Below are 18,917 nucleotides of genomic sequence, written 5' to 3' on the forward strand. Positions count from 1 at the left end.
GTCATATATAAAACACAGACATCACCATAAATGACCAAACACTATTAACAGATTGACATTCCAACACCAGTTACCCACAGCTGCTAATCTCTGCTCCAGTGTGGTGCTATAGCTATCCCAGTCAAGTTCTTCTGGTTCTGGTTCAGGTCCAGGTCCAGGATCTGCATGGTTCCCATTAGCTTCCTCAGAGTCATCAGAGAGGGAGTGGCAACGCTGACGGCGTCTCACAGACATCATGTCAGTGGTAGTTCTCACAGTTCACACCTCACCTGTAGGAGAACGTAGTAACTTGTCCGCCTCTTTTCTAAAGGTTTTCTCCGCTGATGCAAACAGGCTCATTCACTTGTCGATCTCTAAAGTTGCTTGGCGTGCAGTTGCTCTTCTTGTTCCAGGCGGGTTTAGCAGAAGTAACAGTAGTAATTCACTCACTGATGGTGCTCCAATCCGTACTCTGCCAGCGTTCCTCTCTCTTGTTGCACACTTGCACCTCTGCTCACCTTTTTGCCTTCTACACGCTATTTAATCTGTCAGCCACTTTTTTTTCAGTCTGCCTTGTTAGCTTTCCCCCCCTCTCTCTTGCTCTTTCTTTCTTCTCAATCATCCATTCATCTACATTTTTTTAGGGTGTGCTGGTAAACGCTACTGAAATCTACAAACTTCCTCTCTTGCCCACAGCCAGTAACTCGATGCTAGTAGCCGGCACTCGGTCCAGTCTTAAACTGCATTTTAACATGACCACTACCGCTCTTGTCTTCAATCCCTACTGTAGTCTCCTCCCCCTGAAACAGGTGTCTCTCCCCACTTTCAGGGCATCCAAAGGTGTCCCAAAGGGATGGCGTTTGGTATTGGATGTCAGGTCAGAAGAAAAGCCTTTAACTTTGTGCCGTTCTGCCACAGAAACACAGCTCTGAGCTGTTGCATCAAAGCCATACCACAGACAAGAAACAAGAGCAGTATTCCAGTCAAAAATGCCTTTTCTCCTCTCCGTCTACATTGTAATTGACATAAATGTCTTGTGCGCCCACGCCCACATTGTCCCCCACAATGCCACGGCATTCATCTTAGTAAGAACAACGAGGCATATTGTGCTTTAGGTTCAAGTGTGGATGTTTTTCTTGAATGAAACCACCGAAACCAACAGAGATCAGACTATCTAGATCAGACTATCAAGCTAGGTTGTGTGATGAAATAATGATTGAGATAAGATAAAACCAAAAAAAGGTAAGGAAATAGCACCTGATGATAACAACAAATAAAACTAAGGAAACTAGAATAATGTGACACAAGAGAACATATAACAGGGGTGTTAAACTCATTTTGGTTCAGGGGCCTTATTTAGCCCAATTTGAGCTCAAGTGGGCCAGACCAGTAAAATAATGACTTAATAATAATAATAATAATAATAATAATAATAATAATTCGGTTTTATATAGCACTTTTCTAAGTACTCAAAGACGCTTTACAATAAACAGCCAAGGGATAAACATACATCAAACGGGTAGACCCTATTAATAACCTATAAATAATGACGAATCCAAGTTTTTCATTTTGTTTTAGTACAAAAATACCCCAATTAAATTATGAAAATATTTACATTTTCCAAAAAAAGGTGTGAATAACCTGAAAAAACAGAAATTTCATTTGAAAAATTAGTGCAATTTCAACAATGTTATGCCTCAACTTATTATTTGTACATGTACATTTACACACAAAAACATTTGGTAACAGGCAGAATATTGTTAAAATTTTGGAGTTTGAAACTAAAATTTGAACAATTTCTACAACATTCCATCTCGTATAATTAACACAACTACAGATCACAGTGGATCCGTAAATGCACAAAACATTTAGTAACAGGCAGAATATTGTTCAAATTGCAAATTTGGGGTTGTTCATCTTTGTTTATATTTAAGTATTTATTTGCATTTTATTGTGAAAAAATAGTTTTGTAAATGTAAATATTTTCACAGTGTAATGTTATTTTTTTCACTCAAATTTTTCACAAAGAAAATTTGTCGTTGTCGTTATTTATGGGTTTATTGTGTTGTTATTTTGACTGTAGATCACATTGGTCTGTATGTGGAACCTGAACCAAAAGGATTTGGACCACCTGGACTTTTCAGGTTAATTTTTGCACTTTCATCCCGCGGGCTGGAATGGACCCTTTAGCGGGCCAGATTTGGCCCCCAGGCCACATGTTTGACACCTGTGATATATAAGAATATTATTTAGCATGAATATTTAGTTTTCCCAAAGGAACTGTATGAAGGAAGCCAGAAATTGATATCCATTACAGGTATTGTGAGAAATAATACAGAATAGGCAGAAAATCTATAGCTACTGTATGCACAAAAATGTGTGTCAGACATATGGGTCTGCAGAGAGTCATATTTATGCTGCACAGAGTGTCTTGACATCTAAATGTGTATTTTCAAAACGGGAACATGTGCATAATGTGCAGATTTGAGAACATGCGGTATCCCCAGAAGTACTGTCTGCGTTATGTTTAAGTTTTTTCAAGTTAGGGTCAAGTTGGGGTTTTGCAGACTGAGTGCAGTTTTTACTCTCCGTTTTAAACCTTAATATATACCATTTACCAATAGATGCAATTTTAGACCTAGAAAGATTAAAACGGAGAGATAAATTAATTTCTTGTCCCTATTTTTGTGTCGGAAAATACTTTGTGCAGAAAGTGCATAACATTTTCTTCAATGTCTAATATGTAAAATCTGCATGTCCTTATCAAGGTTATAATAGCTTTGGATTTTTTATTATAGTTTAGTTTTATTTAGTTTTGACTTTTTTTTTCTAAATCAGTTCATTTTAATTAGTTTTTAGAGCAGGTTTGCTAGTTTTTATTAGTTTTCATTTTTTTTAAAAATGCTTAGTTTTAGTTTAGTTTTAGTATTAATTTTAGTTTTGTCGTATCTTTTATCTTCTTCGCCGTCATATTCAAATAAATCCCAGACAGGACTCTGCTGCTTTCTCCCAACTTTAGTCTCCATGTTTCCAGGTAGAGTGAGGACGAGAAGACGACTGTAAACCACAAGTGACCGTGAAGTGTTGTATGGTGCCACTAGCTAAAATTGCTAGAGCGAAATAAATCGATTTCATATCAATCCAACATTGACAAAGATGAAAACGAAGGGAATTTTAGCGATATTTTTTATGTTTTAGTTAGTTTTGTAAGCACACAATACAGTTTCAGTTAGTTATCGGTTTTTTCTTTTAATTATAGTTTTATTTATTTCAGTTAACGAAAATGTTTTTTCAATTCTAGTTTTCATCATTTCGTTAGTTTTCATTAATGATAATAACCTTGTTTCTTATGCGCTTATATGGAGCTTGCTAGACTTAATTATAAGCAAACAGGACTAAGTATTTCACACTTTTGCCTCTATAGAAGAGCAGATGAGGCTCTAAAGGGTGTGGGCTGAAGCTTCCATCACAAACTTCACAAAGCACGCAAGCATGTGTGAATATTACAAATTGAACCTTTAATGTCTCTAAAAATAAATGCAATAACACACTTCCAGACCTTTTTGGTTTCTGTAAAGTGGTGTTATGTTTAATTTTTTTCAAGTTAGGGTCAAGTTGGGGTTTTTGCAGACTGAGTGCAGTTTTTACTCTCCATTTTAAACCTTAATATATACCATTTACCAATAGATGCAATTTTAGACTTGGAAAGATTAAAATGGAGAGATAAATTAATTTCTTGTCCCTATTTTTGTGTTGGAACATACTTTGTGCAGAAAGTGCATAACATTTTCTTCATTATCTAATATGTAAAATCTGCATGTACTTATGCGCTTATGTGGAGCTTGCTAGACTTAATTATAAGCAAACAGGACTAAGTATTTCACACTTTTGCCTCTATAGAAGAGCAGATGAGGCTCTAAAGGGTGTGGGCTGAAGCTTCCATCACAAACTTCACAAAGCACACAAGCATGTGTGAATATTACAAATTGAACCTTTAATGTCTCTAAAAATAAATGCAATAACACACTTCCAGGCCTTTTTGGTTTCTGTAAAGTGGTGTTGGGTGGCAGGCATTCATGACCTCAGACTTTCTAATGGGTAGGAGAGACCATTTGCAGCACAATGTCAATCCACATGCAAATGCTCTCAGGCCTGTCCTTATTATCGTGTCAGGAAAAAAAAGCAGAGTATGTGAGAGCTCTCTTTGTATTCTCAAGCCACCAAAAACACACATGCACATTCATTGTACCATAGTTAGCAACAATAAGAGTTTTGCTTTCAACCCAAGAGCTAAGAAATGCAACCATACATGACCTTTCCAAATTACATAAACCTAGAATAACACCAGATCCAAGCCTACCCAAAAGTGGACACAGAATATGAGAGAGGATAAGCTCTGTGCCAATGCCACTGAGCCATGGAAGACATCCAAACACCAAAACAACATGAAAACATAGGATTTCTGAGAATTCAGATTGTTTTATTTTGACAATGTGGTCTGGGTTCTTCCACACAGAGAGATCTCTTCATGAAACTCCCACTTGAACTAGAGAAGCGAGAGACACTGAGCACGCCCAGACGGCCTCTCCAGACACCACTCATGTCCAACACCAACACTGTCATATCTGACAAGACAGAACCAAAGAAACAGATATGCAGCTAAGTCAAACATGTATTAGATTTATATAATTACATACCAACCCTAAGGCACAAAAACAAAACCACCTTAAAGTGAAGCTAGTTTCCTGTTCACACTGATATCTGTAATACTTTCTCAATCTTTCATCGACAAAGCTGAAATGTATTTGATATTGCATATTTAGAGGCTCTCAGTGTTCCAAATAATGCTTTCATAAGGTGGAAAACCTGCTACTTAATTACCAACTGCCTTTTTACATCCGAAAAACAAGATGAGTGATAACGCCCGAGGGTACGGGAAGTTGCAGGTTCAGCTGCCGGATGTTTTTACCCAAGATATCCATCATGCATTCTTGTATAAAAGGGAGGAGGCTGTTCAACCACACAAACAGCTTTGCAAGGTTCTTCATAGACACAGCAGTGCTCACAATGGCATCACTAGCTGAGTAATATTTAACGGACAGGCTCAACAGTATCTTTGTTTAGCATCCTAGCTTGCTAGCATTTACAAATAGCAGTAAACACAAGATGCAGGTCAGACTATTGGGTTGTCTACTAGAGAAAAATTATATATACTGACAGTCAATAGAAACTTTGAGGTAGAAATGTATGCATATTTCTACTTGTAGGGGGGTTGTAATTATTCATTGTGGATTTATTGATGACTTAGTGCTCGAGTAGTTGAGATTGTGATGAGTTGTCATGGTGTCACGGTTCATTGCACATGGGTTGGTCTCTTTGCAAAAGTGGACCAAATACACATTGAGCAATACTCAGTGGGTGTCTGCACAATTTGAGGACTGGTTTTGAAGGCCCAAAAGAGGCCACCATTGTTAGTCCAGTGAGCAGCATCATGCCACGTCTATCACGTGAACAACGTCTCCGTGCACTGGGTATGGTGGAGGCCGGTTTGAGCTACAGTGATATAGCCAGGCGTATGTATGGGCTGTTCCCAACCCACAATCAGAAACCTGGTTGAACGCCACAACACCACAGGCTCTGTTGACGATAGACCGCCTGCATCGAAAGCAAACGGAGGCCATACCCAGTATTGACTGTTGTGACTTTGTGTTTGGCAGGTGCCATTTTCTTTTGTTAAGTTTTTTGTTTTGAAATTATTCTTGAAACTTTAGATTTTTTTTTCTGTATGCCAATATCCTAAACAAATGATTCATATGAAAAAATTCCAGTTTAGGGTTTCAAAATAAAAAAAATATGTCAAAAAACATGGTCTCAAAGTTTTCATTGACTGTGAGTGTATTTTTTAGAATATAAATTACAACTGTGACCTGTTGGTGGTGATGGAACATGGCGAATCACCAGTAACATGAAAAAATGTCGACCCAATTTTAATGCAAGAGGAAAAACCAAAGGAACATCACAGAAAGTAGCTGGTGACATGCCTGTGGTAATTAGGGATGGGAATCGAGAACCGGTTCTTTTTGAGAATCAGTTCCCAGTAGCTCAATTCCTTGGAACTGTTTGCCTGCCGGCTTAATGATTCTGCCTATTGATTGCACCTTTGTTGCGCATGCGGGATGATGTCACAGATACGCAGCATTGTTTTGGTTTAGAACGTAGCCAACATGGCGTCGAGGCAGAAACTCTCCAAAGTATGTCTATATTTCACGTGAAAAGATGACACCAGGGCCACTTGTAAGACTTGCACAGCTTCTGTTTCTTCAAAGGGTGGAAATCCCTCCAACATGCTCAAACATTTGTCCACACAATATGCAGTTCATTTGCTGGAATGTCATATGTTTGATATGCTGCTTAGCGACGTTTGTGAATCAAACACCAGGGCGTCACCCAGGTCCGGTTCTAGTGTGTGTGTGTGTGTGGGGGGGGGCAACAAACGTCCTGCCCCTTTAAATAAAAGTTTCTGAAGGTAGGGAATAGGAAAATGAGGTGCACAGCAGTGGGAGACAGAGGAGTTAGTAAAGCCTCTTAAGTTTCAGTTTCATTTTCACTTTGTACAGTTGTACAAATCTGCCCCAGCGTTATTACTTGTGCATACTCTATATCAGGGGTGTCAAACTCATTTTAGTTCAGGGGCCACATCCAGCCTAATATGATATAAAGTGGGCCGGACCAGTAAAATAATATAAATAATAGGATAAGAACTTTTGAATAAAAAAAGGAAATTCCGTAATGAAAATGTTTACATCTGCAAATTACTTGAACATGTCATGTCAGCTGTTGGACTTTGTCTGTCTTTTCTGTTTTGTTTGTCATTTCCTGTTTTATTTTGTTAAGTTTCCCTCATGTGTCATGTCTGGTGTCTTTACTTCCTTTCCCTGATTGTGTCCACCTGTGCTGATTACCTGGCTCCTCCCGGATTGTCTCCACCTGTGTCCAATTGTCTTCCCGCCCTCTTGTGTATTTAAACCCTGTGTCTTCCCCTGTTTGTTTGCCAGTTTGTGCTCTACAACTCGTTTGTGTTCACTTACCAGCGTTTCTTGGATCCTGTTCGTTTGTCTGCCGTGTTTGACCTGTTTTCGTCCCTCGACCACCGATTCAGCCTGATCCTTTCCTGCCTGCCTGTTCTCGACCTGGTTCGTTTACCCGACTTCGTCTCTGCCTGCTCCCTTTATACCTCAGCCTCCAACGTTCACCTGTGTTTCGACCTCCGCCTGGATTACTACCGTGAGTTAGCCTGTCCCCCATGTACCGTTGCTTGTATGATTGTCTTTCCGTGTATGACCTGGCTTGTTTATTGACCACCCTCTGTCTGTCCCTAGTGGGGATTCCGTGGGGGTTTTCCCGGCTCGGCCGAGTCGGTCGTCTGTCAATCCCACCCGCAGCCCAGACGTTTACCCCCGGAACCGGAGGCCTCACAGAAGTCAAATATTCTCTGTGTAGTGTCATTTCCTCTGTGAAAGTGTTTAATAAAAACACTAAATCTTATTGGGAATTCGTGGTCTTGCTTTTGGGTTCTGCCTTTGTACTCAGCCTATTACAGAACATAACAAGAACAAATATGAACCTGAAAATTCTTTAGTAAAATAAGTGCAATGTTAACAATATTGCGCCTTAGTTTATTATTTATACATGTGAATCACAACTTGGAGATCACAGTGGATCTACAAATACATAAAACATTAAATAACAGGACAAATATTATTAAAATTCCATATATTTCTCTTAAGACATTTCAGATATTTACATGTTTTGTCAAAGGCTAGACTGTAAATGTAAACATTTTTGTGTAATTTTACTTTTTTTACACTAAAACAGAGAGACAAATAGAGAATACAGTTCTCATTATTTCTAGGTTATTATGATAGTATTTTACTGGTCTGATCCACTTTAGACTGAAATGACCTAAAATGATTTTAACATCCTTGATTGTTAATATCTTCAGTGTAATTTTTGCATTTCACAAATTCATCCCAGGGGCCAGATTGAACCCTTTGGCGGGCCGGATTTGGCCCCCGGGCTACATGTTTGACACCTGTGCTCTATATGTTATATTTTCTAAGCAGAGATGGAAATATAAAAGACAGTTAATGCAAACGTGTAAGTGACTATTTTTGGTCATTTCCGCATACATTCCAAGACAGCACTTATGTTGTTCTAATGTTCGAAAAGCGATGTTCTAATGTTCTAAAATACATGTTCCTTTCACATTAAATGTTTTTTTTTTTCTTGTATTTTATATATACACAAGTCTAGGACCCCCCCCCCCATATACAGGCAAGGAACCAAATACGGTAACTTCACTGACCTTGATTTTCTACATGACAATAAGAAAAATTTATCAAAATTTCACAAAATTAATAAAGTCTTGTTATGTCCTCCAATAACACACTAAGGTTGAAATTTTGAATTATAGTGTATTTCATTGTGTGACCTATAAAGGGTTAATTACGCACAACTGGAATAGTCATTTCCATTGGTCACAAAACATTTTACAATATTTAATTTTTTTGGAATGGGCTCAAAAAACTGCATTGAAGCATAGCCACTGTGACATTACAGTTTCTATTCGTGCTAGAAGAAAAGCAAAGAAATGGCCAAAGACAATATGGTGAATCCCATGGGGTCTATGAATATCTGTTCTAATTTTCATGGCAATGATTTAAAAGTTGTCAAGATGGCTCATTGAAAATAAAAGATGTCCAGCTAATGGAAAAAAGGGGGGTAACTTTAGTCCTAAAGATGCAATTACACTTGTTAGGGTTGGTTTTTTGGTTAATACTGTGAAATGAAGATGGGCCTACAATGTTTTCCTGCCAAAGATATTCAACAGTAAGAATACTGGGTAGAGTTAAAACCTCATACATTAGTCATTTGTAGCTCCCTATTACCCATGCAGTCCATCTGGAAGTCTCTCCACACACTCTGCTCTGAGTTTTCACCAAACCTCACCTCAAAGTTTACCTTTCCTCACCAATTTGTTAATACATTCATTTGCTTCCTCCCCGTTGCCCTTCAACATCAAACCAGTCTTTCATTTCCTAGCCTGGTTTCACCCTCCTCCATCCTCCGCTCTCTAGCCTCATTCATCTTTCCTGCCAGTCTTTTGTCCCACAGTTTGCCTTGGGCCTCAGTAACTTCAGAGCCAGTCCAGACTAAAAGTTTTTCCACATGCAGAACTGGGGCATCTGGACCGCTCTGCAGGAACACTCCACATTTATTTCCCATTAGGAGTAATTGAGGGGTAAACAGTGGATTTCTCTCTGTTTATATCCATTTGTACCAAAGATGGATGGAACAGCAAGTTAAGAAAAAATGACTAAATGTGTATCATCCTGCACTGATGATTTTTAAATCTAACATTTACTTTTTCTGCCTGTACTTTTATTTGTAAAGCTCAGTTAAAAAAAACCCAAGTGTGGGTGGTATTGTCACGCCTTTTGTTTGGCTTCCGATGATTCAGATTTCATGCAAAGTCGTGCAAACAACCAACTTGTTGAACTACATGTCTGGACCCATAATGTGGAATCAGTAAAGTGTAGTTCAAATGAATGTCAGATTTGTTGGACAGTGTTGACTTAACTGTTTTAACATCCACCCTTTTCACACAACCCTTAACACGAAGCAAAACTTCCATGAATTTTCCATTAAATGCTAAAATGCATGTATTAAAGGAGTGATATTTTGCTTTTTTAAATGGAATTATGCATTTAAAACATTTCTCTGTGGTCTGCATAAACTGTAAATGCTATGCTTGGGTCTGAATTCTTCATTAATTCAACTGCACAGGTCCATCTTCAACCCTATTTCTGAGTAATGACACCAGAAAGGTCATTTTGAGCGCTGGCCCTTTAAAAGCAAATGGGCCACTTCACACCCCACTTCTGTTCGTTAATAAAACCAACAACTGAACATTTTAGGTAATCAGCTCGAAGTTTGGACATATTTTGAGTATGGACCACAACTACTGCTGCTGACCAAGGTTATTATCGTTAACAAAAACTAATGAAATGACGAAAACTAGAATTGTAAAAACATTTTCGTTAACTGAAATAAAGAAAAAACTATAATTAAAAGAAAAAAATGATAACTAACTGAAACTGTATTGAGTGTTTACAAAACTAACTAAAAAGTCAAAAAATTCTGGATAAAATTCCCTTTGTTTTCGTCTTTGTCAATGTCGGATTGATATAAAATCGATTTATTTCCCTCAAGCAATTTTAGCTGCTGGCACCATATGATATTTAATGGTCCACTTCTTGTCACGTGTCGTTTAGGCATCTTCTCATCCCCACTCTATCTGGAAACATGGAGACTAAAGTTGGGAGAAAGCAGCAGTCCTGTCTGGGATTTATTTGAATTTGATGGTGAAGAAGATAAAAGATATAAAGAAACTAAAACTAAGCATTTAGAAAATAACGAAAACTAATAAAAACTGGCAAACCTGCTCTAAAAACTAATTAAAACTAACTGAATTAGAGAAAAAAAAGTCAAAACTAAATAAAACTAAACTATAATGAAGAATCCAAAACTATTATAACTTTGCTGCTGACAAACAATTATCGTGTACTTGGAGAAATGTTCATCGGAAGTCTTGACCTTATATGTGCAAATATTGTGACGTTAAGAGGTTACAGACACAACAAACTGATGGAATGAAGGAACTGAAGGAATTAAAACGGGTGGTAGAAATCCACTCGATTTTGCCAAAATGAATATAAAGGAAGCTTTGTGGCACCTGGAGGGTTCAAATTCAAATTTTTTGAACTATTAGGGTCCAAATACACAAATAAAGGTATCAAAGACTAATAAAAGTGGGTTTACCAAAATATGACCCCTTAAAATTTAAATAGAACAGGAACATCTTCTTGTTTCTGTGTTTAGTACGTGGATAGTCTTGACATATCCCTCACACTTCCTCAGCACTGTTCCAGCAATAGAAATAGGTCTGGCTCATCCATTTTTATTCTGGACTTGCGGTTAAAAACTCGCTGAGTTATTTTGGCTAGTTTGAATTTCTTTGAGCAGATCACTTTCGTTTTGGGCAGCGCTGAACACAGGATGCAGTGACAGTGCCTTTGTGTCAGGGGAAAAGTTGCTTTGGTGGAACATTTGGACATGGGGAAATGGTATTAAAATGACTAAATCCCAAAGAAAACACCACATGAAAAGACATATGTCTTTGTCAAAAGTTATTATGTTGATCGAGTAGTTGCTCGCTTTGGGGCAACTGTTGTTCTTTCAAGTAACAAGGGGGACTGTATGGTAACATGACTGCAACAGACTACACTTTTTATCATTTCATGTTAGTGTCTTGTGATTATACATGATTAGTCCTAGAAGCGGGTTACTTCTAAAACTTGCAGGAATGGGAATTGTCAGAATCCAAATAACACTGGTCAACAACAAATTTATTGTTTAAGTTTTTTGAGCTGATTTAGGATAATTTTGGTGTGCTGAATCCAAAAATCACATTAATTTTGCTCTATCAGGTCAACTTTCTGAACTATGCTACATATTGGCTTTTTAACATTTTTGCTTACATTTATGGGCATTTTCACATCATATGAAACAAAATTCTTTCATATTTCTTGCAATAAACGAGTTCTGAAGATTTTACTTTTGCCAATTTATGATTAATGTTTTTTTTTTTAATATTACAGGTGAATGAAATGGCTTCGACTAGAAGATCTTGCAAAAATAAGCCTGACGTATTCTGCTACATCTGCGGTGAATACACCATTGTACCTAACAGGAATCAAGTCACAAGTTTCATAAAGTGTGCTTACCAATCTTATTTTGGTATTAATTATTATATTTTGTGAGAAGATAAAATTTTTCAAAATCAAATTAGCAAAAAACCCTGACCTGATTGATAAAAACGGATGTCATTTTTGGATTTAGCGGTGCAAAATGGTCCTAATTCAGTTGAAAAAACCTAGACAACTTGCAAAAAACATTTTTTTGTAACCCAGTGTGATGGATTGGATTTATATAGCGCTTTTCTAGACACCCAAAGCGCTTTACATTATTAACCCATTATTCATTCACTCTCACATTCACACTCTGGTGGTGGTAAACTACATTTGTAGCTGCAGCTGCCCTGGGTCAGACTGACAGCTGCCAATTTGCGCCTATGGCCCCTCCGACCACCACCAAACATTCATGCACCAGTGTGAGTGGCACTGGAGGTAGGGAGGGTAAAGTTTCTTGCACAAGGACACAACGGACTGACTAGGACAGAGCGGGATTTGAACTGCCAACCCTTCGGTTATCGGACGACCCACTCTACCACCAGAGCCACAGCCGCCTCACAAAGAGAACAGTGTTTTTCAACCTTGGGGTCGGGACCCCACATGGTGTCACCTAGAATTCAAATGGGGTCGCCTGAAATTTCTTGTAATTGATAAAAAACAAAAAAACAAACAAAAAAACCCAAACAAAAAAAACTTACTACAAAAAAATATGTGGTGAGTTGAGAGAGACAATCCCAACACATAAAAGACATGACAAACTGTGAAGCTGAAACTGAAGCACTGTGGTACTGTTTATTTTTCAAATGTTCATTGTGGTCGGTTTCAGATGCTGCAGCTCTTTCATAATTCATAGTTTGAGTTCTTGTTTGTTCAGTATTAATTGTCAGCCTTGTAAATCCAAGCTGGACTGACTGTACATATCCTGACCAAGGAAAATCAAATTCTCACTTTGTGCAGTAATCTACACCTGGCTTTTCTGCCTCCGTCCATAATAATATACATTATATAGACTAAATGTCATCTAAAATTAACTTTTATTTGTAAGATAGTATAGCAAACTATTACATGATCAAAAACAAATTAATTTTAGCAAAAAAAAAAAAAAAAAATCTCTGTTTTGACCGTCTGGGGTCGCCAGAAATTTGTGATGTTAAAATGGGGTCATGAGCCAAATAAAGTTGTGAACCACTGAAATAGAAGGTGAAACAGTATCACTAACACCTTCTACATACCTAGATTTATGGTTGCATGAAAAGATTGGACGTTAAAAGGTTAAAGGGCAACAGAGCATTAAGGCTGATTAATCATCAAGTACCCCACCCCTTGATGAAAAACGTGTAGTCTCCCTCTGAGGCTGAATCCAGCACTCTACAACTGCAGGAATAATGAGGAGAGGGACAAACTTCCCGTGGAAAACTGGAAGTCTTCCTGCAGGCAGCTGCAGTCGGACTGACTAGATCTGACAAGGGGTCACATTTCTCACTGCAGTCAAATCAGAAGGGCTGTAAGGTATGAACTGAGCTGGCCGGCCTGTTTCCTCCACAGATTAACTTCATTATTTATGGTTGGCTAATCTAGTAAAAGAAAAAAAGATGCAGTTGGCACCAAAGCACACCTGGTGATTTTGATTAAAAAAGTTATTTCTGTCTGTAAAAGGGCAATAAAAATGAAGTTAGGTATTAGAGACTTAACACTTTCCCTCAGCAGAAATTAAAAACTGTAGTATCTGGAAAAATATGGATGTTTCACTATTAGTAGGATCTTTTAAAAGGAAAAAAATATCTTTTTCTGTCAGTTTGCGTAGTTTGGTTCATAAGCATTAACTTTTCCCAAAGAAATGTACTATAATTTAGTGCCACAACCACTCCAACAATCTGACTGTTGAAAAGATACTTGCTAAACTTTATTCGAAGGCACATACAGACAAAAATCGACTATGACATATGCATTTGTCATATGCAGACAGTAATAAAATACAGGGTGAGGAGAGCCACAGTTCAAGTCCTCAAGGCGTTTTACGATCCGTTCCATCGAAGCTGTCTGTAGAGTCTGCTAAGACACTCAGCAGCAGTAATGACCAAATCTCGTGGTCAACCCTTGAGCACTTTCCACAAACATTGATGCTGCCCCACACTCTCACACTAAAACTTCTGCCTTCTGGAGAGTTTGAAATGCCAAACCTACCCCGAATGAAGCACCATTTAGCACCGGTTAGCCTTTTTCATTTAGAGGAAGAGGTTGGTTTTATTCTGTATTTTTCTTTAAGGATGGAATTCCTGACCTTTTTAAGACATTACATTAGTAAAAGTTTAACAGTCTAGTTTCTTTCCTATAAACACACACACAGCAGACATGAAGTGCCAGGTTTGAGCAAATTAAGAGGCCGCAATCCAAACAAAAGTGCAGATGGGGGTGACCACTTTGTGGGTGATCTACACTCCACACATTTAGGAACACACACAGCCAGAAAATTTCAGTAACAACCCTAGTCTACTGCAGCAGGAGCAAAACTGTGCATATACACACCTGATGAGGATATAACTCCAAACAACACAGGCACAGACCAAGGTTATTATCATTAATGAAAACTAACAAAATGACGAAAACTAGAACTGAAAAAACATTTTCGTTAACTGAAATAAATAAAAACTCTAATTAAGAGAAAAAAATGATAACTAACTGAAACTGTATTGTGTGCTTACAAAACTAATTAAAACGTATAAAAATTCTGGATAAAATTCCTTCCATTTTTGTCTTTGTCAATTGATTGATATCAAATTGATTTACTTCGCTTGAGCAATCTTAGCTGGCGACACCATACGGCACTTCACGGTTTGTCATTTCTTGTCACTTGTGGTTTAGAGACGTCTTCTCGTCCCCACTTTATCTGGCAACATGGAGACGAAGGGTGTATTCACACCTGAAAAGTCCTTTGGTCCGCTTATTTGATTCGGATCAAATGCGGACTTTATTTTTTTCATTTGGGTCGGATTGCATTCACATTGCACTTTTTGCTAGTGGACCAAAATGTGTGAACAGAACCACGCATGTGACGAACTGCACTAGCATTGGACAGAAAAGTCAGGGGCAGGGTGAATCAGCGACGGCCTGTGTTGATGAAAATAGACGTGGTGCTCCTACATACAGTTATCATTTTCAGAATATAAATTGTATTTTTACTGACACAATTTTACGAAAATAATGTTAACACTCAAGAAAAGCTCAGTCGGAGCCAGTTTCATAATACGGGCATCTGACCAAATGTCAGTGGCACATTCAATTTCCTCATTGCTCCACGTCTGTCCACAGCTCATGGCTACTGCTGTTAGCTCTGACCACCCATAAACCTCGGCTACTTCCAGCAGCTACGGTGGCTCGTCAAGCACAAAAAGGCACCATATTCCTTGGTTTGGTTCGGTTCGAGGTCGGTTATATTCACACCAGAAGTGAACTGGCCCAGAGTCCGTTTGGAAGCGGCCCGCTTGTTTGGTTCGAATCAGAGTTCGCATGTTTGTATTCACACCTAAAAAAAAAGTCCAGACTTTCTGGGGAAACGAACTCTGGTCCGTTTTACAAGGACCAAACGTGGTAGGTCTGAATACACCCTAAAGTTGGGAGAAAGCATAGGATGGGATGGAAAGTATGGGATTTATGTGAATACAATGGCGAGGAAGATAAAAGATATGAAAAAAATAAACTGAAACTAAGCATTTAGAAAAAATGAAAACTAATAAAAACTAGCAAACCTGCTGTAAAAACTAATTAAAACTAACTGAATTAGAGGAAAAAATGTCAAAACTAAATAAAACTAAACTATAATGAAAAATCCAAAATTATTATAACCTTGGCATAGACTGTTACTTGTAATCTGACCAGCATGACATAAGCATGTGTTTTGCATGTGTTTGTCATAGAAGCAGCATGAAAACACAAACCAAGGAGAGTCACCAGCAGGAGAGGTTTTCTGTGGTGGAACTAAAGGTGTGAATACCACTCACCTAAAATAGAAAAGAAATAGAAGACCACTGTAAGCTAAGGAAATGTAGTCTGGGGAAAGATATGTCCCAGTTGGAAATGAAAAAAAACATGGCATGACCTAAGGAGACACACAATTCTACAATCCACAAAACTTGTGCTTCAGCTCAGACCTCACCACTAGCCTGCATTTATTCTATACAGTTGGTTGGATGTTTTTTTTTGTTTTTTTTTAAACCAACAGTAATCCAGAGAAACATTGTGTACTGTCCATATTCCAGAGGATTGGCAACTGGTCCATAGGTGGCACAGGGGCATATAAATTTTGGCATAACTGGATTTTAAATACATAAAAGTTTAATAATTATAATATAATACTCCTCCTGTGTACTGTAGTTCATTTTAGTTTATTTATTGAAATAGTTTTTAGCTGTGTTTAATTAATTTCAGTGTGTATATGTTCACTTTATTGTCATGAGGAGCTGGTAAAATGAATATAAATATGCATCACACCTGTCTTAGTTCTGTTTTTTTCTATCAGAATTGTTTTCATTTTCACGTCCTAACGTGATTGTGAGAAGGTTGTATGTCTACGTGGGTTCTCTCTGAGTACCCCGGCTTCCTAGTAAGTTGGTCGATCTGAATCCCATGTAGGTATGAATGTGAGAGTGGGTGGTTGTTCGTCGATATACAGTCGTGGAAAAAATTATTAGACCATCAAAAGTGATCAGAAACAATGGTTTTGCAATCAAGTACTAACTCCTGTGTGTGTCATGTGACTAAAACAGACAGAAAAGAAAACATGGAATCCCTAAAAGCACTGTTTTTGTCAGTACAATGCCATAGCTATTGATGTAAGAACTGAAGTGATTTTGGTTATTATCAAGAAAACCATGGAAAATGTCTAGATATCAGCTCTGAAATTAAACTCTTATGAACTATTGTTGTTGTTATCATTATATTTGTCCAAACAAATGTACCTTTAGTTGTACCAGGCATTAAAATGAAGAAGAAACTGAAGAAAACAAGGGTGGTTTAATAATTTTTTCCACGACTATGTCAGCCCTGCAATAAGCTGGGGATGGTCCAGGGTGTACCTCGCCTATGCAGATTGGTACCCAGGATAGTCTTCGGTAACCCATCTCAAGGACTAAGCAGTTCAGAAAATAGATGGATAGAAGTGATTGGATGATTTTTGTCAGGTTACCAAGTCATGAGTGAAGTTTTCAAGACTCTAGAACTATAGTGAAACAGATGATTAACCTACTCCAAACACCACACGTAAACTTTTATCCTGTTCAAGCCATCACACCAATTTTTAGTCTTCCCCACTTCTGGGTTTTACATCACGATTTTCATTTAATAGAAAACCAAGGAAAACACCACTTCGCTACGTGGCTACATGGTAATATCACGCTCCATTTAGGTGCTGATTTGTGGTCAAGGGGTTTCCTTGTGGGGTTGACACCTTAGAAGTAAGGGTTTGAATTATGTAATGTGCAGGAAGGTTTCTCTTTTTTTTCTCCAAAAAAAGAAGAAAATAAACCCACTTCAACAAAGACAGACTTCAGTCAAACATTACATTCAAAAGCTTGTGATGACTATTTATAAGATGTGTGGATCATTGATCAGAATCTGCACAGCAATTTTCTCCCTGCCATCACCCCCATCCCCAAAATTTGTTTAGCAACAGCCACAACTGTTCCCAAATCCTTAAAACAGCAAGGAATTTAATGCTATTAAACTGATGAATTCATGTATTTCACCTACTTATTTTGCTCTGAACGACAAATAGACATTTAACTCTGGTGTCATGCACAACAAACCCCGCCCCTCACATGTATTGTAGCTTATTTTGGCATTGATCCAGCTGATGTCATCATGTCTATGCATGTGCCGATGTCAGCATATCAATTGCCTCTATATATGTGCCAAATTTGAAGTAAATTGAAACAAAATTGATGTTTTTATAGATGTGAAATTTCGCTTATTATAAGTAAATGGGAGAAAAAAAAAAGATTTAAAAAAAATTCTTTAAAAATTTTAACTAATAACTACTTTTTCAAAAATGTAATAACATCTAGTCTAGGTCACTGGCAATCTATGAATCAAATTTGGTATGAATTCAACCAATAGTTTTGCTGCTAAAGTGTTAACAAACAAACAAAGAAACAAACCAAAACCAATACCCCTTGCCTCCCTGTCGGGGGGCGGGGTAATTATACATTTATTAAATCCTTGCTCAATTTCCAGGTATTTCTTGTTTTTGTCCAGAAAATTTTAATTAACATGTTTCGGTAATGGATATGTTCTGCTTTCCTCCGGTATATAAAATAAATTAACAACAGTGGAAATTCCATCTCTTCTACCACACTCTCTTTGTTCTCAGTATTTCCTCCTCCTTTTTCTACCACCACAGCCTCATAAAGGGTAAAATAGGTTAAGACATGCTTTTTTGGTGTTAAATTGGGTCCCGCTGACAACAACAAACCATATTAAATCATGTCTTGTTATTTGTTTAAACACTCAAAACAGAAATTCACATAAATACTTATGTAATACTGCCAGCTACAAAAATAACTCTCCATGTGTTTCCATGGCTAACTTTTCACCATTTATCTGTAGTAAATCTAGAAGGTAGTTTTGTGCAAGGGTTTACAGTGGCATGAAGAATGGGTACATCTGCCTTGGAGAAACACAAATATGCATTTTGATTTATGAGTCTGGAAATGTGAGTAAAAGCTGTGTTTTGGTGTCAAACTCAATAGGGAAATGACAGCGATGAAACCAAATCAAAACGTACTAGAACATCATAATAACAACCATGGAACAACACCTTCCTTGATGAATCTATTTAATGTGATTTCCACACATCCTAGATTAGACTAAACCAATCACAACTATTGATCTGATCTATGGGATGGGTCAGATGTGGTTTGATGTGGTCTGAAGACTGCCATCTATAGTCGCTTTTCCATTGGACATATGCGCAAAACTGTACTGATATTTACTAAATGTCGAAAAAACAGTTTATTTATTATCGCAAGAAGCCATTCCATAAAGATTACGACAAACAGAAATATCATGTTGATCTACAGATATATTCATTATTATTATATATTATCCCTCTCTCCCTTACTAAATAAATTA

At 37.6% G+C, this 18,917-nt stretch overlaps 1 protein-coding gene across 3 annotated transcripts in view; it reads right to left on the bottom strand.

Annotated features, from left to right (window-relative positions):
• LOC115410818 (putative uncharacterized protein MYH16) overlaps positions 1 to 18,917 on the bottom strand; it is a 130,444-nt gene that overhangs the window by 83,035 nt on the left and 28,492 nt on the right. The window contains exon 1 of one of the 3 annotated variants that reach the window (XM_030122639.1): positions 79 to 565. The exons of the other annotated variants lie outside the window; for them this stretch is intronic. Within the exon in view, the coding sequence (XP_029978499.1) occupies positions 79 to 237 (159 nt within the window). The 5' untranslated portion in view covers positions 238 to 565. Of the gene's footprint in view, positions 1 to 78; positions 566 to 18,917 lie in introns of those variants that run through there. 3 annotated transcript variants of the gene reach the window in all.

The sequence above is a fragment of the Sphaeramia orbicularis genome, chromosome 19, assembly GCF_902148855.1.
Source record: "Sphaeramia orbicularis chromosome 19, fSphaOr1.1, whole genome shotgun sequence".
Taxonomy (NCBI): Eukaryota; Metazoa; Chordata; class Actinopteri; order Kurtiformes; family Apogonidae; genus Sphaeramia; species Sphaeramia orbicularis.